Consider the following 26,283-nt stretch of genomic DNA (forward strand, 5'->3'; position numbering starts at 1 on the left):
GAAGAAGGCCTGTGTAGCTTCAGGGCCCAAAGTCTGAGATGAGTTGAAGGAGCAGGGATTCTAGGTAGATCCTGAAAGGCTTTGTAAACCACGGAGAGGAGTTTGTTTGTTTTTCTTAAATGAAATGTGGAACCTTTGAAAGGATGATTTATACTTTTATTTTATTTTATTTTTAGGCCATGTGGCATGTGGGATCTTAGTTCCCCGACCAGGGATTGAACCCGCACCCCCTGCATTGGGAGCACGGAGTCTTAACCACTGGACCGCCAGGGAAGTTCCTGACTTATACTTTTAAAAGATCACTCTAGCTAGGAGACTTTCAGGGGGCCAAGAGTGGAAGCAGAGTGAGCAGTTGGGAGCCTACTGAATTCCAGGAGAGAGAGGATGGTTTCTTGGACTGAGAAGGTGGCAGTGGAGATGGAGAAAAGCGCATGGATCTAGGATACTTTGGGGAATAAAGAAAAGTACTTTGAAGGAAGGAAACCCAGTGGTCAGTAGGACAAAGGGCAGGTACCTCACCCAGTGAAGGGTGTTGTGTCTAAGTGAGACCTGAGAGTTAAGTGAGAATGTGCAGGTTTCAGAGGTAACTGGAGTGGGAGGGAAAGAGCCTCTGGATAGAGGACCAGCATATGTTCAGAGTTCGGTAGAGGAAGGTGGTTAAGGGCTCATGCATTTGGCACCTGAGGGCAGAGCATTGAACTAGAGTTTCAGGTACACATTGGGGTGTGCATGGGGAGGCCTTGAAGAGGCCTGGATCAGGGAGGTTCTTGGAAGCTAGGTAAGGAGTCTGGACTTCATTTTGAGTGAAGTGGGGAGCTGTCCAGGGCGTGCTAAACCAGGGAGTAGTTTGATCATATTTGCTGACTCAGCCACACTGTGCTAGGGGTGGGGTGAAGGGTGGGGAGAGAGGGGCCTAGGCTGGCTTGTAAACACCGATTGTTTTGACGCCCAACATCTGAACACCCCTCCCCTTTGGGAGGTAACCTATAAAATGCAGAAGCAGGCCCTGCTTTTCACTAGGGAAATCAGAGAGGAGGCAGAATTTCCTCTCTAAGGTCCCTGGTACCTGGAGCGTTTCCAATGTTTGCAAGCAGGTCTTTGAAATCCAAAGCAAGTGATTAACATAAGACATCAGAGGACCATTTAGGGTTCATTATGGTGGCAGTGGAAGAAGAGGGGGAGGTGGTCGAGCCAGGCCCTTCCTGGGGTAGGGGAATTCAGCAAGCACCCAAGAGCATCCAATCAGTTCCTTGTCTGCCTAAGTTACCCACAATCAGCTTCATTGTTTAGAGCCAAGTATCCTGAGTAAGACAGGTGGGAGGCCCTTTTAATAGGAATCATTGGAGAGAGGAATGATGCACTGTGCTGGGGCGGTGGCCAGTGGGTGCAGACAAGTGGCCAGATTGAGAGCTATCATAGAGCTCGAATGAATAAGACTTGGTGATTGATATGGGGTGAGGAGGGTATGGTATCACACACAACTCTTGGGTTCTGACTCTTCAACCCGTTCTCTAGCTATGACCAAAGTGATCCTTTTTAAAAGGGAAGTCTGCCACCATTCGTCTGACATATGCACTTCTAGGGTTTATCCTACAAATATAATTGCATTCAAGCAAAATAAGAAATGAATGTTCAAGGTTGTTCACTGCAGCATTGTCCAAAAACACCAAATTTACTAATGGCCCTTAATAGGGACTAGTTAAGTAAAATTTGGTCCTTTCCTGTACAGGAATACTATATAGCTTAAAAAAAAAAAAACTGTGGGGGTGCTCTTCATGTACTGATATAAACAATCTCCAAGATATATTGTTAAATAAAAAAAGTGGGACTTCTCTGGTGGTCCAGTAGCTAAGACTCTGTGCTCCCAATGCAGGGGGCCTGGGTTCAATCCCTGATCAGGGAACTAGATCCCGCATGCCTCAACTAAAAGGTCCTGCATGCCGCAACTAAGACCTGGCGCAGCCAAATAAATAAATAAATATTTTAAAAATCTTTAAAAAATTGAAAAAAACAAAGTGCAGAACAGTGGGTAAGTTTTGCTAGTAGTTGTATACAAAAGGTCAGGATAGGCTAGGTTATGCTGCAGTAACAAACAATCCCCAAATTTCAGTGACTTAAAGCAACAAAAGTTTACTTCTCAGGTACACCTTGTGTCCAGTGCAGGTTGTTGGGAAGTGGGGAGGCTCCACTAGGAGTAGTCACTCAGGGACCCAGGACGCTAGGGACTCCCTGTCAATCTGCGCTTCTGCAATGTCAGGCAGTAAAAGGAAATGTGGGGAACCATATGATGGCCCTTAAAGCTTGCATCTGAAAGTGACACAAGTCACTTCTGCTCACATTTCATTGGTTAAGGCAACCACATGGCCACAACTAAGTTGAGAGGGGTGTGGAGGTCCAACACTACTGTGGGAGATTGTATTTTCCAAAGATGAGTGTAGCAATACACTCCCATCCCACAGGCATTTCTGCAGTGTGACCTTGCCACCCACACAGCAAGAGGTGGGCTCTCATTTTCCTGTCCTTACCTCTGGCCTGGCCTTAGTGACTCTCGTCATCAGTAGAATATAGTGGAAGTGATACACATGAGATCTGAGGCCAGGTCACAAAAGGCTTCCCTGGTGGCGCAGTGGCTGGGAGTCCGCCTGCCAATGCAGGGGACACGGGTTCGTGCCCTGGTCTGGGAGGATCCCACGTGCCGTGGAGCGGCTGGGCCCGTGAGCCGTGGCCACTGGGCCTGCGCGTTCGGAGCCTGTGCTCTGCAACGGGAGAGGCCACAACAGTGAGAGGCCCGCGTACCACAAAAAAAAAAAAAAAAAAAAAAAAAGGCCATGGAGCCTGGGTTTCTTGCAATGCTTGTTCTTTCAGGATGTTCCTTCAGGCTCATCCGCTGTGCTGTGCTGTGATAAGCCCACACTGAATAGATTGGTCACGTGTAGGTAGGTGCTCTGCTATGGTTGACAGTTCCAGCTGAGCCCAGCCTTCCAGTTGTCCCACTTAGAGCCCAAGACAGTTGAGCAAAGAAGCCCCTGGGTGATTTCAGCTCCCGGGCATTCCCATCAGACCCAGCTGAGGCCCCTGGCATTGTGGTGCAGACAGCCATCCCTGCTGTGTCCTGCCTGAATTCCCAACCCACAAAATCCATCAGCCTAATAAGTTGGTGTTTTATGCCACTAAGTTGTGAGTGGTTTGCTACACAGAAATAGATTCTGGAATAACGACTATACGCCTGGAAGGAGAATAGAATTGGAAATATTTAGTGAACAACACTAACTCCCACAGATGAATCTGCTTCTGTACGCATGGACCCCCCTCTGGAAGGCCACATGAGGTATGGGAACATTGGTTGCCTACAGGAAGGGGGAGTTAAGTGGCTGGGGACAGGGCTGGAGGGAGGCTTTTCATCTTATACCCTTTGTTTTGGTTTTTTGTTTTGTTTTGTTTTTTAAATGATTTGTATTTATTTATTTATTTTTATTTTTATTTTTGGCTGTGTCAGGTCTTTGTTGTAGCATGCAGGATCTTTTTTCTGTTGTGGTGTGTGGGCTTCTCTCTAGTTGTGGCGTGCGGGCTCCAGGGCAGGTGGGCTCTGTAGTTGTGGCGCGCGTGCTCTCTAGTTGAGGTGCAAGGGCTCAGTAGCCCCGCGGCATGTGGGATCTTAGTTCCCTGACCAGGGATCGAACCCACGTCCCCTGCATTGGCAGGCAGATTCTTTACCGTTGGACCACCAGGGAAGTCCCCTTATACGCTTTTGGACTTTAATCTTGTATCATGTGACTCTATTGCTTATTTTAGAAACAATCAACCAGGTCCTGTCACTCTCCTGCTCAGAACCTCCCGGTGGCTTCCTGGGGTGGGCAGCCTCTAAGATGACCCCAATGATCCCCCCTCCTGATATTCACCCCCTGATGTGATCCCCTTTCCTCAAGCATGGACTGGACCTAATGACTCACTTCTAGTGAAAAGAATGCCGCCAAAGTGTTGAAATGTCACTTCATAGATCAGGTTACTAAAAGGCTGTGGCTCCTGTTCTAGGTGCCTTCTCCATTCCCTTGCTGGCTCACCCTCAAGGAAGCTTCTCTATGGGGAGGCCTACATGGCCAGAACTGAGGTCTCTGGCCAACAGTCAAGAAGGACCTGAGGCCAACAGCCTTGTGAATGAACTTGGAAGTGGACCCTACCCCAGTTGCACTATCTTCAAAGTGCAATAAAGTGAGGTATGCCTGTAAATGTTTGTAGTTTAAGCCGCTAAATTTGGGAGCAATTTGTCATCTCTTATTAGCTGCAGTAGATAACTAACTTCCCATTACACTTAAAAATAAAACCCAAACTCTTCCCCTTGGCCTACCAGGGCCCAACTTGATCTGGGCCTGTGTAGCTCTCCAACAGTATTTCATACACCTCTCCCTCTTGTCACACTGTGGAGCTGCACTGTCCAGTACAGTAGCCACTGGCCACGTGTGGCTATTTAAATTAAAATTAAATAAAATGAAAATTCAGTTCCTCAGTCATACTAGCCACTTTTCAAGTGCTTAATAGCCACATGTGACTAATGGCTACTGTATTGGAAAACACAGGTAGAGAATATTTCCATCATTGCAGAAGTTCTGACAGGCAGCACTGGTCTGGAGGAAGGAGTAGCTTCCATTTGTACAAATGTTCCATGGTGGTGGCCTGAATGACTGGGATAAAAATGGTGCCACCGAGTGAGGAGGAATGAAAGATGATGGGCTGGGTACCTCCTGACCCCCTAAACTTGTCTTTGAATAGGCAGTTCTGCCACCTCTTGAAATGTACACCCCCAAGTCTCTGCTACAGAGGAGTGGGGTCTGTGTGTGTCTGTGGATCCAGGAACCTGTGAGCAGGAACTTGATGGTTTCTCCCTTCTCATCCCATAGACTGACACCTCAGGTATGGAAAGACAGAAACCAGGGTGAGGAGATAGTGCCTTTCTGCTCTGATCCAAAGCAGTTGATGGAAGGGACCCAGATGTTCAGGGGGAACTGGGCACACGTGTAGAAATTGCTGAGGCGGGGGGTGTCCACATGGGAAAGTTTCTTTGTAAGCTCCTATAGACTGAGCCCCAACCATATGCCAGGCTCTGCCCTTTCACATGCATTCCCATTCAAGCATCTCAACAAGCCTGCCAGATGGTGTGAGTGCCATCCCCTCCCTAAAGAGGCGTGGCAGTCAAGGTTCAGAAAAACTTAGCCCCTGACCCATGGTCACGCCAGGGGTTGGTAGTGATTTGAGGTTTTGGTAGTGATTTGAGGTTCAAGACGGGATTTGAAGGTTTCCTGATTGAAGTTCGTTGCTGTTTTTTTCCCTCCAGTCCCTGCATCTAAGGTCATTGTTTTCCTATTCTTTAAGCTACTGACTTACAGAGCTGATCACTAGCGGTTTTGTTTTGTTTTAGAAACTTCCTGGTAACGATGCATGAATTCTTGCTTGCATCAGCTAGGACTCTTGGTTGCAACTAAAACCGGCTTAAGTAAAAAACCGGAATTTATTAGTTTAAGTAACTGAAAAGTATAGGTGGTGGTTCTGATTTCAAGTGTCATTGCATCCCAGGTCTCAAATGGTGTCACTCAAAATTTGTCTTTCCCATATTCTGACTCGGCTTTTAAAGTGTTGTGTTTATTCTCAGGCAGTTTCTGAGATGCTAAAGATGGCTGCCAGCAGCTTCAAGCTCACTTCCTACCAACATGGCAACTTTTATAGAAAAAGAAAGCCTCTATCTTGATTCCAGCAAAAATCCTGGGGTTGCCTCTCATTGGTTTGATTTGGGTCAGGTGTTCATTTTGGACCAATCACTGAGGACAGAAAGAGGCAGGTTTGTTTTTTTTTTCATTGTGAAAAAGTCTCTTTATTTTAAGAAAAAAATTTAACAAGTTTCATTTAGCAAAATACACCCAAAAGGAAATCACAATACAAAGAAAGTTTTAAGTCAAGGCCTCACCAGTTCTTACAGTATTAGTAATGTGTTTCAATTTCCAAAACTAACTCTTAAAAAGCTTAAACTTAACCTAAAAGATTTTAAATGAAAATAAACTAGAATGAACAAATATGAGAAATGTTCCTCTTTGAATAAGGGATCTAGCACCCTGAGTTTTCCTAAAGAGGCAGTGTTCTAATTGACCAGGTCTGGATCACATGCCCACTCCACCCTCAGCTGAGGGATCGGGTAAGCTTTCTTATATCCACTTGATGGAAGGGGGAATGGGCCTCTCCCCAAAGGAACATTGAGGGCTCTTACTAGATAAAGGGAGAATGAATGCTAAAGAAGGGAAATGACAGATGTCCACCAGAGGTTCTCAAATTACGTTCCGCCACTGTATATACCTTTAATTTTACGGAAGTCAAAGAAAGAGGCAGTGGGAATGGAGAGAAGTGGAGGGATTTGAGAAATATGTGGGCAGTGTAATGAACAGAACTTGGAGGCTGGTTAGACTTGAGGGATAAGGGAGAGTGAAAGGCCTTGGCTGCAAGCAACAGAACATGGCTCTAGCTACTTAAACAAAAGGGAATTTACTTTATGGGAATGCCCTCAGCGGTTCATAGCATCAACTAGAAGGAATAGGCTTGGAAATAAGAAGGAATTAAGGACCACTAGAGGATCAGGAAGCAGGAATTACAGCAGACACTTTGGTTGTCTACCTAATATCCAATTCCACTCCCCTTCCTCTTTTGCAGAGTCCCAATTCTGTTCCTGTGGCCACTTTACCTCACAGCCTGACTTGGCTCCAGGGTTGATTGGCCTAAGACAGGAGATCCCCTTACCTTTGCCAGAGGTTGGTTTAGGAGTGTCTGGTAACCCAGTTGTGGCCATTGAGCCATGAGGGGAGGTCTGCTTGGGATTTTTTTGGGAGGAAGATTTCCTCATTTCTAAGAAAGATCTACTGGAAGGGAAGGTTCCTCTTCACTGGAGTTTAGACGTGATTCTTGGAGCTGTGGCAGCCATCTTGTGACCATGAGGGAATCAGCCTGAAGGTATGCACACTGAGGACCATAGTAAACAAAAAGAAGAAGGAACATGGGTTCTTTTTTTTTTTTTTTTTTTTTTTTTTTGCATTATGCGGGCCTCTCACTGTTGTGGCCTCTCTCTCCTCACAGGCTCCGGACGCGCAGGCCCAGCGGCCATGGCTCACGGGCCCAGCCGCTCCGCGGCATGTGGGATCCTCCCGGACAGGGGCACGAACCCGCGTCCCCTGCATCGGCAGGCGGACTCTCAACCACTGCGCCACCAGGGAAGCCCGGAACATGGGTTCTTGATGACATTGTTAAACCACTGAAAGCACTATTCCTGGAGACCCTCCACTCTAGATCTCTAATGATACGAAATGATGCATTTGAATTTCCTTGCTACTTCAGCTTGGCTTTTGGAAGGCATCCTGACTTATGTCATGTAGCAGGGACAATCTGGTCGGGGCACAGTTGGTGCAATGGCAGACTTCCAACCCCAGCTCTTTTCACCATCCTTGGGTGGCCTGTTCAGGATTCAGAGTCCTGGGAGAGAGTGCCCACTGGCCACGTTTAGGCCCCTCTGACTATGTTAATGTAGGGGGAGGGTTATCTGGTCCATTAGGCTTCCAGAGTGGGAGGTGATCACTAGAAATTACCCTTCCCCCACACAATGGGGGAGGGGTGACCCCAAATAGAAACTGGGAGACTAGAGGAAGAGGAAGGGGGAATAGATGTTGAAAATCCAAATACCCATGAATGTCCATCTCCAGTCCCAACAGACTGGATGCCTCATCTCACATTCCCTACAAAGCACCCCGTGCTCATCACATTCTTCATTTGATATGCTACATTCAGGTTTCTGTGAAGCTGTAGTACTCACTCTGCCTGGAAGCTGTTCTCTCCCTTTCCCACCTGCAAAGCCCTATTCATTGTGAAGACCTGTCTAAAAGGCCCCTTCCAGGCTTCCCTGGTGGTGCAGTGGTTAAGAATCTGCCTGCCAGTGCAGGGGACATGGGTTCAAGCCCTGGTCCAGGAAGATCCCACATGCCGTGGAGCAAATAAGCCCATGCGCCACAACTACTGAGCCTGTGCTCTAGAGCCCACGAGCCACAACTACTGAAGCCCATGCACCTAGAGCCTGTGCTCCGCAACAAGAGAAGCCACCACAATGAGAAGCCCGCGCACCGCAACAAAGAGTAGCCCCTGCTCACCACAACTAGAGAAAGCCCACGTGCAGCAATGAAGACCCAACGTGGCCCAAAATAAATATAAATAAAATAAATTAAAAGGCCCCTTCCATTTGGAGGGAGAGCTGGCTTCTCATCAGGAGGAAGGAGCCAACGTGGGACCAGCTCTGGGCCATGGACCGTATTCAAGAACTGCAATCAAGAACTGACAAAGGGGACTTCCCTGGTGGTGCAGTGGTTGAGAATCCGCTTGCCAATGCAGGGGACACGGGTTCAAGCCCTGGTCTGGGAAGATCCCACATGCCGCGGAGCAACTAGGCCCATGCACCACAGCTACTGAGCCTGCGTTCTGGAGCCTGCGAGCCACAACTACTGAGCCCATGAGCCACAACAACTCCCTGCTTTGCAACATGAGAAGCCACCACAACAAGAAGCCCATGCACCATAACGAAGAGTAGCCCCCACTCACCACAACTAGAGAAAGCCCATGCACAGCAACAAAGACCCAACACAGCCAAAGATAAATAAATAAATCTAAAAATACTATAAAAAAAAAAGAACTGACAAAGGTGCTTTCGTTTTAATGGGCTCATCTGTACAGCTCACAGTTTCACTTTCATCACAGTCTTTTAAAAAAATATTTATTTATTTGGCTGCACTGGGTCTTAGTTGTGGCACACAGGATCTTTGTTGCAGCGTCTGGGATCCCTTTTTTTTTTTAAGTTGTGGCATGCAGGATCTTGTGGCATGTGGGATCTAGTTCCCTGACCAGGGATCGAACCCGGGACTCCTGCATTGGGAGTGTGGAATCAACCCCTGGACCACCAGGGAAGTCCCTCACCATGGCCCTCATCATAGTCTTAATAGCTGTCCCATCAACTTTTTTTGTTTAATCAGTTTTTAAATTTAAAAAATTTTCTTTTTTAGCTGTGTCAGGTCTTAGTGGCGGCATGCGGGATATTTCCTCGCAGCGAGCAGGCTCTTCGTTGCAGTGCACAGGCTTCTCTCTAGTGGTGGCGTGCAGGTTTTCTCTCTCTAGTTGTGTCACGCAGGCTCCAGGGCGTGTGGGCTCTGTAGTTTGCGGCACGCGGGCTCTCTAGTTGAGGCGTGCGAGCTTCAGTAATTGTGGCGCACGGGCTTAGTTGCTCTGCGGCATGTGGGATCTTAGTTCCCTGACCAGGGATCGAACCAGCGCCCCCTGCATTGCAAGGCGGATTCTTTACCACTGGACCACCAGGGAAGTCCCAATAGCTGTCACATCAACTTTTGAAAACAATTGTTGAAGTGGTGCCTCTATTCCTGCCGTCCTGTTGCTGTGTTTCTGTTCCAGGAAGTCTTCCATGGCCTGCCTCTCTTCCAGCAGAATTAAGGAATTGCTGCATTCTGTCTTCACTTCATTTCCCACAAATTACTTGGTATCAGTCAAGACTTCTTTGAAAGCGATGGAAGCCCATTCAAATTGGTTTTAATTGGTGCATGTAACTGAGAATTCTTGAGGGTATCTCTAGTTTTAGGATCCAGGTTCGCAAATAAAATAATCAGTAATCAATTTATCTGTATTAGTTATCAAATGCTGGGTAACAAATCATCCTAAAATTTATGGCTTAAAACAACAAACATCAATTAGGATTTTCTCAAGTTCAGAAGTTCAAGAATTCAGGAGCAGCTTAGCGGGATGGTCGGGCTTGAGGTCTCTAATGAGGTTACAGGCCAGATGGTCGGGGCTGCGGTATCCATATCCAAAGTGGTTCGTTCACATGGCTGTCCAGTTGGTGCTGGCTGTTGTCAGGAGGCTTTACTTTCTTCCCTCATGGGCCTCTCTGCAGGACTGCTTAAGTGTCCTCACAGCATGGCAGCTGGCCTCCCCCAGAGTGAGTGATCCATGAGACCAAGGCAAAAATTGCAATGCTTTTTATGATCTGGGCTTGGAAGTCAAACACAATCATTTCTGCCGTATTCTACTGGACACAAAGAACAGCTCTGAATCAGTTTTAGAAGAGACTATGCAAGGTCATGAATCCCAGGAGGTGAGGATCAATGGGGACCATCTAGGAGGTTGCCTCCTACAGCATTCCTCCATCCTTCCTTCCCTGTTTGCTCTGCTATTCCTATATGTATGCTTCATTCTCAGGCAGGCCTTCTGCAGGCAGTGACAGAGATGGCCATCAACATCTCCAGGCTTGCATTCTTAGGGACCCCAGTGGGAAGAAAGTACCTTTATCATAAAAGTTCTGGTGAAAGTCCCAAGGCTGACTCTGATTGGCCAAACTTGCGTATAGCTTATCCCTGAACAAATTGCTGTGGTCTAGAGACACCATGCTCTGATTGGCCAGACCTAGGCCACACCCCCAGCCCTAGAACCGAGGGTAGAGTGGACAGCACTAGAGACTCATGGAGCGGATGAAGGAGGAGTGGCTCCCAAAGGAAAAATCAGGGTGTCCTTACTGAACCAAGGTGATGGTTGTTGGGCAGGAAAAATAATACATGCCCAACCTATCTCCTTCCTTTGTGCTCCAGTTGCATATTTTAGCACCCCTTGGTTTAGTATTTTTAGTATTTTTTCCATGGAATAATTTACTTTCTTTGTAGGTAGAACTCTAAAATGGCCCACAAGTTCCTTGGTGTAAACATACCTTCTCCCAGTCATTTAATCAAACACTAATCTAGATGCTTCTGTAGAAAAATGCTGCAAATGTAAGTAAGGTCCCAAATCAGTTGACCTTAAGACAGGGAGATTCTCCTTAGTGGGCCTGACCTAATCAGATGAGCCCTTAAAAGTGACAGGGTTCTTCCTGGCAAAAGAAATTCAAAGGGTAAGAGAGTCAACATGGGGGAGATTCTCTGTTGTTGGCTTGGAAAATCGAAGGGGCTCTATGGCAAGAAATGCAGGTAGCTTCTAGCAGCTCAGGGCAGCCCCTGGCTTGCAAAGAAAAAGGAACCTCAGTCCTACAAACACAAGGAATTGAATTCTGCCAATGACCTGAATGACCTTGGAAGGGAATTTTTCCCCAGAGCCTCCAGAAAACTTAGCCTTGATCTCAGTTTTGTGAGACCCTGAGCAGAAAACTGAGTCACGCAGTGCTGGACTTTTGACCCACAGATTTACGAACTAATTAATGGGTATTACTTTAAGCTGCAAAGTTTGTGGTTAATTTTAGGCAGCAATAGAAAATGAATATACTTCTCCATGGACTCTAAGATTCCTAAAGTAGGGAGCTTCTCTTGGATCTCTTTAAACTCCTCATCCCCAAAAGGACCCAAAACAAAGATGGTCCCTCTTCCTGCTTCCGGTTCCACTATCTGGGAAAGAGAGGAGGAGCCCCACTCCTTATTATGCTACTCCCACCCACCAGCTCCCAACTCTCCCATCCTTGGGGGCCCACCAAGGAAACTCTCTGCTTGGCTTTCCATAAACAGCCCAGGTGGGCAGCTCGACCAATCTCTGCTTCCCAGGCCTCAGGGACCTTTGACCAGTTCTTTTTTTTTTTTTTAAATTATTATTTATTTATTTATTTATGGCTGCATTGGGTCCTTGTTGCTGTGCACGGGTTTTCTCTAGTTGTGGCAAGTGGGGGCTACTCTTCGTTGTGGTGCATGGGCTTCTCATTGTGGTGGCTTCTCTTGTTGCAGAGCATGGGCTCCAGGCATGCAGGCTTCAGTAGTTGTGGCACATGGGCTCCAGTAGTTGTGGCTCACAGGCTCTAGAGCTCAGGCTCAGTAGTTGTGGCACACAGGCTTAGTTGCTCCGCAGCATGTGGGATCTTCCCGGATCAGGGCTCGAACTCATGTCCCCTGCATTGGCAGGTGGATTCTCAACCACTGCGCCACCTGGGAAGCCCGACCAGTTCTGTTGATCTGGACTCCTGGGCAAGTGGTTGGACCAACAGACAGAGGCCATGAGGGCTCTGCTGCTCCTGGGGGTCCTGCTGGTGAGCCTGGAGTCAGCAGTTTTGGTGAGGGCTGTGGGAACAAGGAGGGTTGTACTGGAATGGCCCTGGGGGGTCCCTATCACAACCTTGGCCTCTGCCCATGACCTTTTAGTCTAGGTGATTGGAAGGCCTGTTTGGAAAGACTAGGCAAGCCTATAAGGCCAAAGTAGAGGACAGAAAGACAGACAGTGCTGGTGGATATGAGGACATCGCCTGCATTACTGGGGGAGGGGGACCTTGAGGAGACAATGGGAGGAGGAAGGAGGGGTCCAGGCCTTCTGAGGAAATCTCTGCATTTCTGGACTGTGAAAGGAAGCTGGGGACTAGCATGGGATCAGGGCAGGCAATGACTTTCTGGGAAAATTCCTGGCTTTCTTCTCTCTCTCCCATAGACTCCACCCTGGAAAGCCCCCAAGCAGCATAAGTTCATAGAGAGTGAGCACACAGTGGGTAAGTAGCCTGGGTCCACCTCCTGAGAAACCCTTGAACAGGGATGAGTATGGCAAGGAGTATGCAGATTGTTAGTCTCGGGCCCTTGGGGTGAGGGGAAGGATCCTGGGCGCTCTTCACTCTCATCCCGAGTTGTCTGGCTGGCATTCAGACCTGAGTGCCTACTATATGCCAGGTCTTATGTGCATGGGTGCCGGGGATCCAGAGTGATAGTGAACTGTGTGCTCCTTGAGGGCAAGGCTGGGGCTGTAACTGAGTGTCTGGTCCAGTACCTGCCAGTGTTCCTTGGTTTCCCCAGCCTCCCCCTTCCTTTCCTCTCCTCGATACATCTCACAGGCATCAGTCATGCCACACAGAGGCCAGGGCCCTTGACGGACAAGGAAGGATCAAGAGCAGGGCTCTGGAACCCAAATGCCTCTGAATCCCAGCTTCATCACTTATGTGCTGGATGGCTCTGGACCAATGACTTGACTTCTCCAAGCTTAAATCCCCACCTGTAAAACGAGGCTGGTAATGGTAAAACTCTTAGGGTTGTGGAGAAGGAGAAATGAGTCATTAATCCCCGTGAGGCACTCAGCCCACAGTTTGGTGCATGGTAAATGCTTAAAATATATTGGCTTTCATTATCAAGCTCCCTTTTAGATGGTGGATATCTGCCATCTCCCCCCTGCCATAGCTCCCCATTGCCTTTATTCTTCCAGGCACTAAATATTTACCTAGAATTGTAAACTAGATTGAGCCTTCCCTGGCAAGCCTGCCCTGATGGGATCAGGCCCAGCCCCTTAGCATGGCACTGAGGCAATCCTGAGTACCTCACCTCCTCTCCTCAGCACTCCACACCTAGCCAAACTGCTGTCCTCCCTCTAGCCTGACCCAACCTAGCTGCCCTGCCGTTGCCTAATCATCTACTTAGGGTTCTACTCTTCTGTGTCCATTCAATTTGCATCTCAGACCCCTCTGTCTTCCTTTAATGTCCTGTCCCTGATTTGGCCCTCAGCACAAGTGTCACTGGGCCTCTAATAACAAAATAGCAGCTAATGTACTATGTGCCAGACTCTGTGTAAGTGTTTTATAGACACGACCTCATTTAAGTTTTGCAACACTCCTCTGAAATAGATAGAGTCAATTCTCATTATTCGTGGTAGTCATGTTCTATATAGTCACCATGAACATTGAATTAGCAAAAACTGAACCATTGCTCCTAGAGGAAATATAGGGTTAGGTTCCTGTTAGCTCTTGTCACAACATTTTCGTCAACATATAACCTTGTTTTATGTGTGATTCTGTTTAAAGACACCTTACTTAATATATATTGTTGATTCATTGATATTGAATTCATGGCCAGCAGCACTATAGCTCATGCCTGGACGAAGCTTATCTAACCCACAAGTGTTCTACATAATGTACATCACAGCCCTTTTGCACTTCAGAACACTGGACAGCACTTCAGCACTCTATTTGGGGGCCATTTTCAACAGCAAAATCATGTATCAAAAGCACAAAATTTGAAAAACATGGCACTAAATAGAGCATGAAAAGGACACTTGTTGAGAAGCAAGAAGAACTACAATCCTGCAGCCTGTGGAACAAAAACCACATTCACAGAAAGATAGACAAGATGAGAAGGCAGAGGGCTATGTACCAGATGAAGGAACAAGATAAAACCCCAGAAAAACAACTAAGTGAAGTGAAGATAGGCAACCTTCCAGAAAAAGAATTCAGGATAATGATAGTGAAGATGATCCAGGACCTCGGAAAAAGAATAGAGGCAAAGATCGAGAAGATGCAAGAAATGTTTAACAAAGATCTAGAAGAATTAAAGAACAAACAAACAGAGATGAACAATACAATAACTGAAATGAAAAATACCCTAGAAGGAATCAATAGCAGAATAACTGAGACAGAAGAATGGATAAGTGACTTGGAAGACAGAATGGTGGAATTCACTGCTGTGGAACAGAATAAAGAAAAAAGAATGAAAAGAAATGAAGATAGCCTAAGAGACCTCTGGGACAACATTAAATGCAACAATATTCACATTATAGGGGTCCCAGAAGGAGAAGAGAGAGAGAAAGGACCCAAGGAAATATTTGAAGAGATTATAGTCAAAAACTTCCTTAACATGGGAAAGGAAATAGCCACCCAAGTCCAGGAAGTGCAGAGAGCCCCATACAGGATAAACCTAAGGAGAAACACGCCGAGACACATAGTAATCAACTTGGCAAAAATTAAAGACAAAGAAAATTTATTGAAAGCAGCAAGGGAAAAACGACAAATAACATATAAGGGAACTCCCATAAAGTTAACAGGTGATTTCTCAGCAGAAACTCTACAAGTCAGAATGGAGTTGCATGACATATTTAAAGTGATGAAAGGGAAGAACCTACAACCATGATTATTCTACCTGGCAAGGATCTCATTCAGATTCATTGGAGAAATCAAAAGCTTTACAGACGAGCAAAAGCTAAGAGAATTCAGCACCACCAAACCAGCTGTACAACAAATGCTAAAGGAACTTCTCTAAGTGGGAAACACAAGAGAAGAAAAGGACCTACAAAAACAGACACCAAACAATTAAGAAAGTGGTAATAGGAACATACATATCGATAATTACCTTAAACGTGAATGGATTAAATGCTCCAACCAAAAGACACAGGCTTGCTGAATGGATACAAAAACAAGACCCACATATATGCTGTCTACAAGAGACCCACGTGAGACCAAGGGGCACATACAGACTGAAGGTGAGGGGATGGAAAAAGGTATTCCATGCAAATGGAAATCAAAAGAAAGCTGGAGTAGCAAAACTCATATCAGATAAAATAGACTTTAAAATGAAGAATGTTGGGGCTTCCCTGGTGGCACAGTGGTTGAGAGTCCGCCTGCCGATGCAGGGGACACGGGTTCGTGCCCCGGTCCGGGAAGATCCCACATGCCGTGGAGCGGCTGGGCCCGTGAGCCATGGCCGCTGGGACTGCGCGTCTGGAGCCTGTGCTCCGCAATGGGAGAGGCCACAACAGTGAGAGGCCCGCATACCGCAAAAAAAAAAGAATGTTACAAGAGACAAGGAAGGACACTACATAATGATCAAGGGATCAATCCAAGAAGAAGATATAACAATTATAAATATATAGGCACCCAACATAGGAGCACCTCAATACATAAGGCAACTGCTAACAGCTATAAAACAGGAAATCGACAGTAACACAACAATAGTGGGGGACTTTAACACTTCACTTACACCAATGGACAGATCATCCAAACAGCAAATTAATAAGGAAACACAAGCTTTAAATGACACAACAGACCAGATAGATTTAATTGATATTTATAGGACATTCCATCCAAAAACAGCACATTACACTTTCTTCTCAAGTGCACACAGAACATTCTCCAGGATAGATCACATCTTGGGTCACAAATCAAGCCACAGTAAATTTCAGAAAATTGAACTCATATCAAGCATCTTTTCTGACCACAATGCTATGAGATTAGAAATCAATAACAGGGAAAAAAATGTAAAAAACACAAACACATGGAGGCTAAACAATACATTACTAAATAACCAAGAGATCACTGAAGAAATCAAAGAGGAAATCAAAAAATACCTAGAGGGCTTCCCTGGTGGCACAGTGGTTGAGAGTCTGTCTGCCGATGCAGGGGCCACGGGTTCGTGCCCCAGTCTGGGAAGATCCCACATGCCACGGAGTGGCTGAGCCCATGAGCCATGGCCGCTGAGCCTGCGTGTCCAGAGCCTGTGCTGTGCAACGGGAGAGGCCACAACAGTGAGAGGCCCGCATACCGCAAAAAAAAAAAAAAAAAACTGGGAAAAATGACAATGAAAACACAATGATCCAAAACCTACGGGATGCAGCAAAAACAGTTCTAAGAGGGAAGTTTATAGCAATACAATTCTGCCTCAAGAAACAACAGACATCTCAAATAAACAATCTAACTTTACACCTAAAGGAACTAGAGAAAGAAGAACAAACAAAACCCAAAGTTAGTAGAAGGAAAGAAATCATAAAGGTCAGAGCAGAAATAAATGAAATAGAAACAAAGAAAACAATAACAAAGATCAATAAAACTAAAAGCTTGTTCTTTGAGAAGATAAAAAAATTGATAAACCATTAGCCAGACTCATCAAGAAAAAGAGGGAGAGGACTCAAATCAATAAAATGAGAAATTAAAATGGGGACGTTACAACAGACACCACAGAAATACAAAGCATCCTAAGAGACTACTAGAAGCAACTCTATGCCAATGAAATGGACAACCTGGAAGAAATGGACAAATTCTTAGAAAGGTATAGCCTTTCAAGGCTGAACCAGGAAGAAATAGAAAATATGAACAGACCAATCACAAATAATGGAATTGAAACTGTGATTAAAAATCTTGCAGCAAACAAAAGTGCAGGACCAGATGGCTTTACAGGTGAATTCTATCAAACATTTAGAGAAGAGCTAACACCCATCCTTCTCAAACTCTTCCAAACAATTGCAGAGAAAGGAACACTCCCAAGCTCATTCTATGAGGCCACCATCACCCTGATACCAAAACCAGACAAAGACACTACAAAAAAAGAAAATTACAGACCAATATCACTCATGAATATAGATGCAAAAATCCTCAACAAAATACTAGCAAACAGAACCCAACAACACATTAAAAGGATCATACACCATGATCAAGTGGGACTTATCCCAGGGATGCAAGGATTCTTCAATATACACAAATCAATCAATGTGATACACCATATTAACAAATTGAAGAAGAAAAACCATATGATCACCTCAATAGATGCAGAAAAAGCTTTTGACAAAATTCAACACCCATTTATGATAAAAACTCTCCAGAAAGTGCACATAGAAGGAACCTACCTCAACATAATAAAGGCCATATACGATAAACCCATAGCAAACATCATTCTCAATGGTAAAAAACTGAAAGCATTTCCTCTAAGATCAGGAACTAGCAAGGGCAAGGATGTCCACTCTCACCACTATTATTCAACATAGTTTTGGAAGTCCTAGCCACGACAGTCAGAGAAGAAAAAGAAATAAAAGAAATCCAAATTGGAAAAGAAGAAGTAAAACTGTCACTGTTTGCAGATGACATGATACTATACATAGAGAATCCTAAAGATGCCACCAGAAAATGACTAGAGCTAATCAATGAATTTGGTAAAGTTGCAGGATACAAAATTAATGCACAGAAATCTCTTGCATTCCTATACACTAATGATGAAAAATCTGAAAGTGAAATTAAGGAAACACTCCCATTTACCACTGCAACAAAAAGAATAAAATACCTAGGAATAAACCTACCTCGGGAGACAAAAGACCTGTATGCAGGACACTATAAGACACTGATGAAAGAAATTAAAGATGATACTAACAGATGGAGAGATATACCATGTTCTTGGATTGGAAGAATCAATATTGTGAAAAATGACTATACTACCCAAAGCAATCTACAGATTCGATGCAATCCCTATCAAATTACCAATGGCATTTTTTACAGAAGTAGAACAAATAATCTTAAAATTTGTATGGAGACACAGAAGATCCGAATAGCCAAACAGCCTTGAGGGAAAAAAACGGAGCTGGAGGAATCAGACTCCCTGACTTCAGACTATACTACAAAGCTACAGTAATCAAGACAATATGGTACTGGCACAAAAACAGAAATATAGATCAATGGAACAGGATAGAAAGCCCAGAGATAAACCCATGCACATATGGTCACCGTATATTTGACAACAGAGGCAAGGATATACAATGGAGAAAAGGCAGTCTCTTCAGTAAGTGGTGCTGGGAAAACTGGACAGCTACATGTAAAAGAATGAAATTAGAACACTACCTAACACCATCACAAAAATAAACTCAAAATGGATTAGAGACCTAAATGTAAGACTGGACACTATAAAACTCTTAGAGGAAAACATAGGAAGAACACTGTTTGACATAAATCACAGCAAGATCTTTTTTGATCCACCTCCTAGAGTAATGGAAATAAAAACAAAAATAAACAAATGGGACCTAATGAAACTTAAAAGCTTTTGCACAGCAAAGGAAACTACAAACAAGACGAAAAGACAATCCTCAGAATGGGAGAAAATATTTGCAAACGAATCAGTGGACAAAGGATTAATCTCCAAAATATATAAACAGCTCATGGAGCTCAATATTAAAAAAACAAACAACCCAATCGAAAAATGGGCAGAAGACCTAAATATACATCTCTCCAAAGAAGACATACAGATGGCCAAGAAGCACATGAAAAGCTGCTCAACAGCACTAATTATTAGAGGAATGCAAATCAAAACTACAATGAGGTATCACCTCCCACCAGTTAGGATGGGCATCATCAGAAAATCTACAAACAACAAATGCTGGAGAGGGTGTGGAGAAAAGGGAACCCTTTTGCACTGTTGGTGGGAATGTAAATTGATACAGCCACTATGGAGAACAGTATGGAGGTTCCTTAACAAACTGAAAATAGAATTGCCATATGACCCAGCAATCCCGCTACTGGGCATATACCCAGAGAAAACCATAATTCAAAAAGACACATGCACCCCAATGTTCATTGCAGCACTATTTACAATAGCCCGGACATGGAAGCAAACTAAATGTCCATTGACAGACAAATGGGTAAAGATGTGGTACATATAAACAATGGAATATTACTCAGCCATAAAAGGAACAAAATTGGGTCATTTGTTGAGACGTGGATGGATCTAGAGTCTGTCATACAGAGTGAAGTAAGTCAGAAAGAGAAAAACAAATATCGTATATTAACGCATATGTGTGGAACCTAGAAAAATGGTACAGATGAACCGGTTTGCAGGGCAGAAATTGAGACACAGTTGTAGAGAACAGATGTATGGACAACAAGGGGGGAAAGTGACAGGGGTGGGGTGGTGTGATGAACTGGGAGATTGGGATTGACATATATACCCTAATACGTATAAAATGGATGACTTATGAGACCTGCTGTATAAAAAAATAAATACAATTTAAAAATTAAAAAAAAAAGACACTTGTTTACAGTAGGAGTTGAAACAAGAAGCAGAGCATCACCTTGTTTGACCTCAGCTGGGAATGTGCACTTCGGGTGACTCAAATTTTTCACCACTCTGTGCATGTCCACAAATGACAGTGAAAGCACCTTGATTATTGGTTTGGGGTTACAGATAAATTTTAGCAAGAAGTGCAGATAAGCAAATACAGAATCTGAATGAGGCTCAATTGTACTATTTTTTAAAATTACAATAGCAATATTTTTATTGTAAAAACTTTATAAATTACGGAAATAGAAAAGAAGGAAAAGTCACCCATAATCCACTATCTTCCAAAAACCACTGTTACAAATTTTGGAGATTTCATTCTAGATTTATTTTTTATGCATATGTAAATATATTTTTACAGAAATAGGACCATACTGACATGCTGGGTTTTTTACAAAACTAAATTTATTTATTTATTTATTTATTTATTTATGTCTGAGTTGGGTCTTTGTTGCTGCGCGCGGGGTTTATCTCTAGTTGCCGCGAGTGGGGTCTACTCTTCGTTGCGGTGCTCAGGCTTCTCATTGTGGTGGCTTCTCTTGTTGCGGAGCACGGGCTCTAGGCATGCGTGCTTCGGTAGTTGTGGCTCACGGGCTCTAGAGCGCAGGCTCAGTAGTTGTGGCGCACAGGCTCAGCTGCTCTGTGGCGTGTAGGATCTTCCCGGACCAGGGCTTGAACCCATGTCCTGGGCATTGGCAGGTGGATTCCTATCCACTGCGCCACCAGGGAATCCCTGTCTCAACCATTTTTAAGGGTACAGTTCAGTGATATTAAGTACACTCACATTGTCGTGCAATCATCACCACCATCTATCTCCAGAATTCTTTGCATCGTGCAAAACTGAAACCCTTCATCTGTACTATGTATGATTTTTGCCATTTTTAACAGATGAGAAAACTAAGGCTCAGAGTGGTCAAGTGACTTCAACATTCAGCAAGTATTTATTAAGTGCCTACTTTGTAGCAAGCACTCTTCTAGGCCTGGAGGCTGCAGACTTGTCTAAAGTCATGCAGTTAGTAGTTGGTGGAGTCAGGAGGCCACCAACTGACTCCAGAAACCCAACTCTTAAGCAGGATGTGGTCTTGAAGGCACAATGATCTTTTCAAAGGTCTATCCTTTTTCCAACCAGTCTCTGAGGGGTGGTACCCGGGCAGTGGGGCACGGGGAAAGTCATTAAGGAGTGTGTTACCCCTGCAGTTCTCACTGTTACCGGGGAGCCCTGCCACTTCCCCTTCCAGTACCACCGGCAGCTGTATCACAAATGTCTCCACAGAGGCTGGCCCGGCCCCAACCCTGGTAAGACTACGCCGGAAGGGTTGGAGCAGGGGTCTGGGGGAGGTGGACTCTGCCCATCCTTCTGTCCAAGGAACCCTGCTTGGAGAGAAGGGGCTGTGATAGGGAAGGGCAGCCCAGCCCCTTGGGCAGAGCTAGGAAGCTTCATCTCTTTCTTTCTTTCTTTTTTTATTTATTGAAGTATAGTTGATTTACAATGTTGTGTTGGTTTCAGGTGTACAGCAAAATGATTCAGTTATGTATATATTTTTTCAGATTATTTTCCATTATAAGTTATTACAAGATATTGAATATAGTTCCCTGTATTATACAGTAAATCCTTGTTGCTTATCTATTTTATGTATAGTAGTGTGTATCTGTTAATCTCATATTCCTAATTTATCACCCCCACCCCCGCTTTCCCCTTTGGTAACTGTAAGTTTGTTTTCTATGTCTGTAAGTCTGTTTCTAGTTTTTATATAGATTCATTTGTGTTATTGTTTAGATTCCACATATAAATGCTATCACATAATATTTGTCTTTCTCCATCTGACTTACTTCACTTAGTATGGTATTCCTAGGTCCACCCATGTTACTGCAAATGGCAATATTTCATTCTTTTTTTAATGGCTGAGTAATATTCCATTGTGTATATACCACATCTTCTTAAACCAATCATCCGTTGATGGGCACTTGGGTCACTTCCATGTCTTAAGCCTTATCTCTGTCTACAGGTGTGCTACCACCCCCAACTTCAAGAAGGATCAGCGATGTGGGCATACTGCCTGGAGCCAAAGAAAGTGAAAGGTGCCACACAACCTTTGGGGTGGCCCAGGGCCCTCTCCCCGACCCTAGCTACTCTCCTGGGTATCATCAGATCTAAAACATATGGGACTCTGGGCCCACCTATCTCCTTCCCTCCCAGAGGGAGAAGTTCTAAGAGGGGGTAGCCCCATTTTTTCAGATGGGTAAACTAAGGCTTGGAAATTTGGAGGGCCAAGGTCAAAAGACAAGCAGGTTTGGGTAGGGACTTGGCCCCATCTGTTTGATTCAGGCTCCCCACTCTTTCTCCCCCTGTGTTCATCTCTCAGATCACTGCAGCAAACACAACCCCTGCCAGAAAGGAGGGACCTGTGTGAACATGCCAAAGAGCCCACACTGCATCTGTCCAGATCACTTCACTGGGAAGCACTGCCAGAGAGGTAAGGAGATGCTGAGGCCAGGGGAGGGGCTGCTGGGGAACAGGGGCAGCCACGGGCCTACTGAAGAGGTCCTGTGGATTCCCAGAGATTTGGCATGGTCCCACACTCTCCTGAGACTACCCTACCCCTTTGTCCCCAGAGAAGTGCTTTGAGCCCCAGCTTCTTTGGTTCTTCCAGGAGAATGAAATATGGCATAGGCTTGAGCTGGCAGATGTAGCCAGGTGCCAGTGCAAGGGTCCGAATGCCCAGTGTAAGCCACTGGCCAGCCAGGGTGAGTAGATCGGTGGGGAGCTGGCCAGGGAGGAGGGCAGAAGGTGGGAAAGAAAGGCTGGCAGGAGGCCAGGTGGTGTGCCAACGTAAGAGGGAGCTCTCTGGGTGGGGGTGGGCGGGGGTCTTTGAGCCTAGGGGTGGCTCAACATGCTCCTTCTCAGTCTGCTGTACCAGCCCATGTCTCAATGGGGGCAGCTGCCTACAGGCGGAGGGCCACCGCCTGTGCCGTTGCCCCACGGCCTACGCTGGACGCTTGTGCCAAGTGGGTGAGTTAGGGTGTCTGGGAAGCAGAAGCCCCGCCCCCACGTGGGAAGGGCTTGCAGAGAGGGAGGAGGGAGAGTGGAGAAGTGGGTGAGAGGACGGCAGGAGACCATTCCATACCCTAGCTGTAGGGAGCCTTCTCTCTCCCGAGACCTCAAGGCGAACTGCTACGACGACCGCGACCGCGGGCTCAGCTACCGCGGCGTGGCCCGGACTAAGCTCTGGGGTGCACCCTGTCAGCCGTGAGCCTCCGAGGCCACCTACTGGAATGTGACCGCAGAGCAAGCGCTGAACGGGAGACTGGGCGACCACGCCTTCTGCCGGTGCGCGGGTGGGGCAGGGCTGGGCGTCTCTTTCCGCCCCGGGGCCCTCTAGGGCTTCTCAACCACCTCCACCCCGTGGTTGCAGGAACCAGGACAACGACATCCGCCCGTGGTACTTTGTTCGGAGAGGCGAACGACTCAGCTGGAATTATTGCCGCCTGGCACGGTGCCAGGCCCCAGCCCCGGCGGCGCCCCAAATCCCTCCTCCGATCCGGATCTCATCTGGGCACCAGTACTTACGTTTGCCCTCACTTTCGGCTTTGCAGAAACCTCAGTCCACGACCCAGACCCCGCTTCGACCCCTGACCTCAGCTAGTTGGGAAAGGTTAAGAATCCGAGCAGAGAAAGCACGGGACGAGCTACATTCCAACTGATGGTGGGTCTCCCGACCCTCAGCCTGGGCTTCTCCCACAGGCTGGTGCTCGCCGCCCGAGCAGCGGACTCCCCTGCCCAGCGCGGGCCCGGCGGGCTGTGGACAGTGGCTCCACAAACTGCTGTCCTCGCTGAGCCGCGTCGTCGGGGGACTGGTGGCGCTCCCCGGGGCTCATCCCTACATCGCCGCGCTGTAGCAGGGCCAAAATTTCTGCACCGGCAGCCTCCTCGCCCCCTGTTGGGTGCTGACCGCGGCTCACTGCCTGCAGAACCGGCGAGTGCCTGAGCGCTCAGCTCCCGGCCCGGGATCCCTAGCTCCTCTCTCCGCTGTGCCCAGCTTCCGCGCGACACCCGAACACGTGCCCTACCTCTACGCGTCCCCGCCCACCTTTCCCCCTTCTTTTCAGAGCTCCCCAGGAGGAAGCTGAAACCCAAGAAGGGGCTCGGAAAGAGGGGGCTCCCGCAGGATGCCTGTGGCCGGCTCTGAGCGCGCTTCCTTTTCCCGACCCTGCCCCCAGACTTGCGCCGAAGGAGCTGACAGTGGTGCTCGGCCAGGACCGCCATAACCAGAGCTGTGAGCAGTGCCAGACGCTGGCCGTGCGCGCCTACCCCCTGCACGAGGCCTTCTCGCGTATCACCTACCGGCACGACCTGGGTGCCTGGGGGCGCCCCAGCGGGGATCAGGGGAAAGGGTGGGCAGGGCTCGAAGTCCTAGCGTCCCGGTCTCATGCTCCTCCCCGCTTGGGTTAGCTCTGGTGCGCCTGCAGGAGAGCGCTGAAGGCTGCTGCGCGCACCCGTCGCCTTTCGTTCAGCCAGTGTGCCTGCCGAGTAGCGCCGCCCGCCCGGCCAAATCCGAAGCCGCGCTCTGCGAAGTGGCCGGCTGGGGTCACCAGTTAGAAGGTAGGCAGAACCGCTGGGGGCGGGAGGGAGACCTCTGGTCACCGGAGTAGGCAAGAGAAGCCCGCAGGTTTGGTAACGCCAGGGACAAGTGGGGCCGACCTGGTGGGTTGTGAGGATGTGCAGGGCCCTTGTCTCTGCAGTCTGCTTCTCCAAGAGCTTGGTATTCACTGTTGGGGGGCGTTCCCAAATCTGAGGCGTACCGGGAGAATCGCACTTTCTCTTGATTCCCTCTGGGCACAGGGCTGCAAGGGCTACTAGGACGCTGGCCCGCGCTGGAGCAGCAGGTGGGCTGGATGGGGACCAAGGTTTTGAGACACTGTATGGGAAGTGGGGGTGGGGTTCCGAAGCAGTCCTGCTTCCTCCTGGTTCATTCACATCACCTCTCCTCTCTGGCCTCAGTTTTCTCGTCTATGAAATAGTGTTAAAGGCAACTCACTCCCTCTCGGGCTTGTTGCGAGGAAGGCAGGAGATTAGCGGGTTTGGAAGAGCCTGGCGCAGCCAGGTCCGTGGCCTGGGCGGAGAGGCGTCGGGAGGGGTGTGAGGAAGGCGCCCTCGGTTCGCAGGGTCAGGGGAATATTACAGCTTCCTGCAGTAGACTCAGGTGCCGCTCATCCGTCTGGAGCGCTGCTCCGCCCCCGACGTGCACGGAGCCGCCTTCACACACACCACCCCCCTCCCCGCATGCTCTGTGCTGGCTTCCTCGAGGGTGGCACTGACGCGTGCCAGGTGAGCCCTTGGACCCTCTTGGCGCCCTCCTCCAACCTGGTCAAGTGCAGACCCCAAGCCAAGGGCGCTGAGCCGCGTGTTCCCGACCCAGGGTAACTCCAGAGGCCCTCTGGTGTGTGAGGATGAGACCGCAGAGGGCCAGCTCATCCTGCGAGGCATCGTCAGCTGGGGTTCAGGTTGCGGCGACCGCCACATGCCGGGTGTACACACCGACGTGGCCAACTACCTAGCCTGGATCCGGGAGCACACTGCTTCCTGACCGCCCCGGAACTCGTCTTTCCCTCCTGGGCAATTCTGGAATGGAAGTGTGGCTGAGGCGTGATCATGGATAGCAAGGAATGTGTTCCATTCCCCCCAGCACTGCCAGCCCGGCGCCAGGCATGGCACAGAAATCAGTAAAGTGCTTTTGAAGATGCTTGAAAGGCACAGCTCTTCAGGGGTCCCGTCAGGAAATGCCAAGATAGTATACCCGTGCTCAACTTCTCCACACCCCTTCAGAGAACAGAATCTATTGAGATCTGATGCAAGGTTTAGATTCATGTCCAGCTGACATTTACTAAGCCACACTGTGTACCAAACCTGTGCAAGGTGACTCCACAAGTATGAAACTAATATTTTAAGTTTATAGAACAGGAGTTCTCAACCTCGACTGTACATCAGAATCACCATGGGGAGCTTTTTGAACCTATGCCCAACATCCACCTCAGGTCAATTAAATCAATATTTCTAGGGTAGGGGGGGTGGGTGGGTAGCCATTTGTTTTGTTTTGTTTTTTTACAAACAGAAAAAAGTGAAATGTTTATTTGGCAGAAAACTTTTGAAGTTAATAAAGAAATGACAATAACTGGTACACACATTAATTCAAAATATTTTTACTAAACACCAAATAGAATAGTTCCTGAACTTTTCACTAAGAACCTCTTCATTACTGAAAGAATGCCTAAAATGTAATCAATTTGGTTAGTTTTTTTTTTTTTTTTTTTTTTTTTTTTTTTTTTTTAGCGGTACGCGGGCCTCTCACTGTTGTGGCCTCTCCCGTTGCGGAGCACAGGCTCTGGACGCGCAGGCTCAGCGGCCATGGCTCACAGGCCCAGCCGCTCCGTGGCATGTGGGATCCTCCCAGACCGGGGCATGAACCCGTGTCCGCTGCATGGGCAGGCGGACTCTCAACCACTGCACCACCAGGGAAGCCCTAGTTAGGTTTTTAATCAAGAAATCTAAAGCTGCCAGTCAGAGCTTCTGATTGGCATGAGATGACCAGGTTAACAACCTTGAAATCAGATAATGTGATTAAAAACAACTTTTTAAAGCTTTGTTTAACTATATACTCTGAATGAGGGAATTCGTTGGCCTCCGGCT

At 47.1% G+C, this 26,283-nt stretch overlaps 1 protein-coding gene across 1 annotated transcript; it reads left to right on the forward strand.

Moving 5' to 3' along the window:
• Positions 1 to 11,621: 11,621 nt before the first annotated feature.
• F12 (coagulation factor XII) lies at positions 11,622 to 25,183 on the forward strand (the record flags this gene model as incomplete). The annotated part of the gene is given in 20 exon segments (XM_082623820.1): positions 11,622 to 12,100; positions 12,469 to 12,526; positions 20,796 to 20,885; positions 20,888 to 20,894; positions 21,605 to 21,641; positions 21,644 to 21,677; positions 21,962 to 22,072; positions 22,212 to 22,343; positions 22,504 to 22,608; positions 22,755 to 22,846; positions 22,850 to 22,926; positions 23,012 to 23,241; positions 23,341 to 23,492; positions 23,496 to 23,572; positions 23,817 to 23,953; positions 24,049 to 24,198; positions 24,762 to 24,790; positions 24,794 to 24,875; positions 24,878 to 24,924; positions 25,016 to 25,183. Coding segments are annotated over 20 exon segments (1,872 nt in total). The 5' UTR covers positions 11,622 to 12,043.
• Positions 25,184 to 26,283: the final 1,100 nt, after the last annotated feature.

Source organism: Mesoplodon mirus (genome assembly GCF_964341445.2).
Source record: "Mesoplodon mirus genome assembly, chromosome: 5".
In the NCBI taxonomy this organism is placed as follows: domain Eukaryota; kingdom Metazoa; phylum Chordata; class Mammalia; order Artiodactyla; family Ziphiidae; genus Mesoplodon; species Mesoplodon mirus.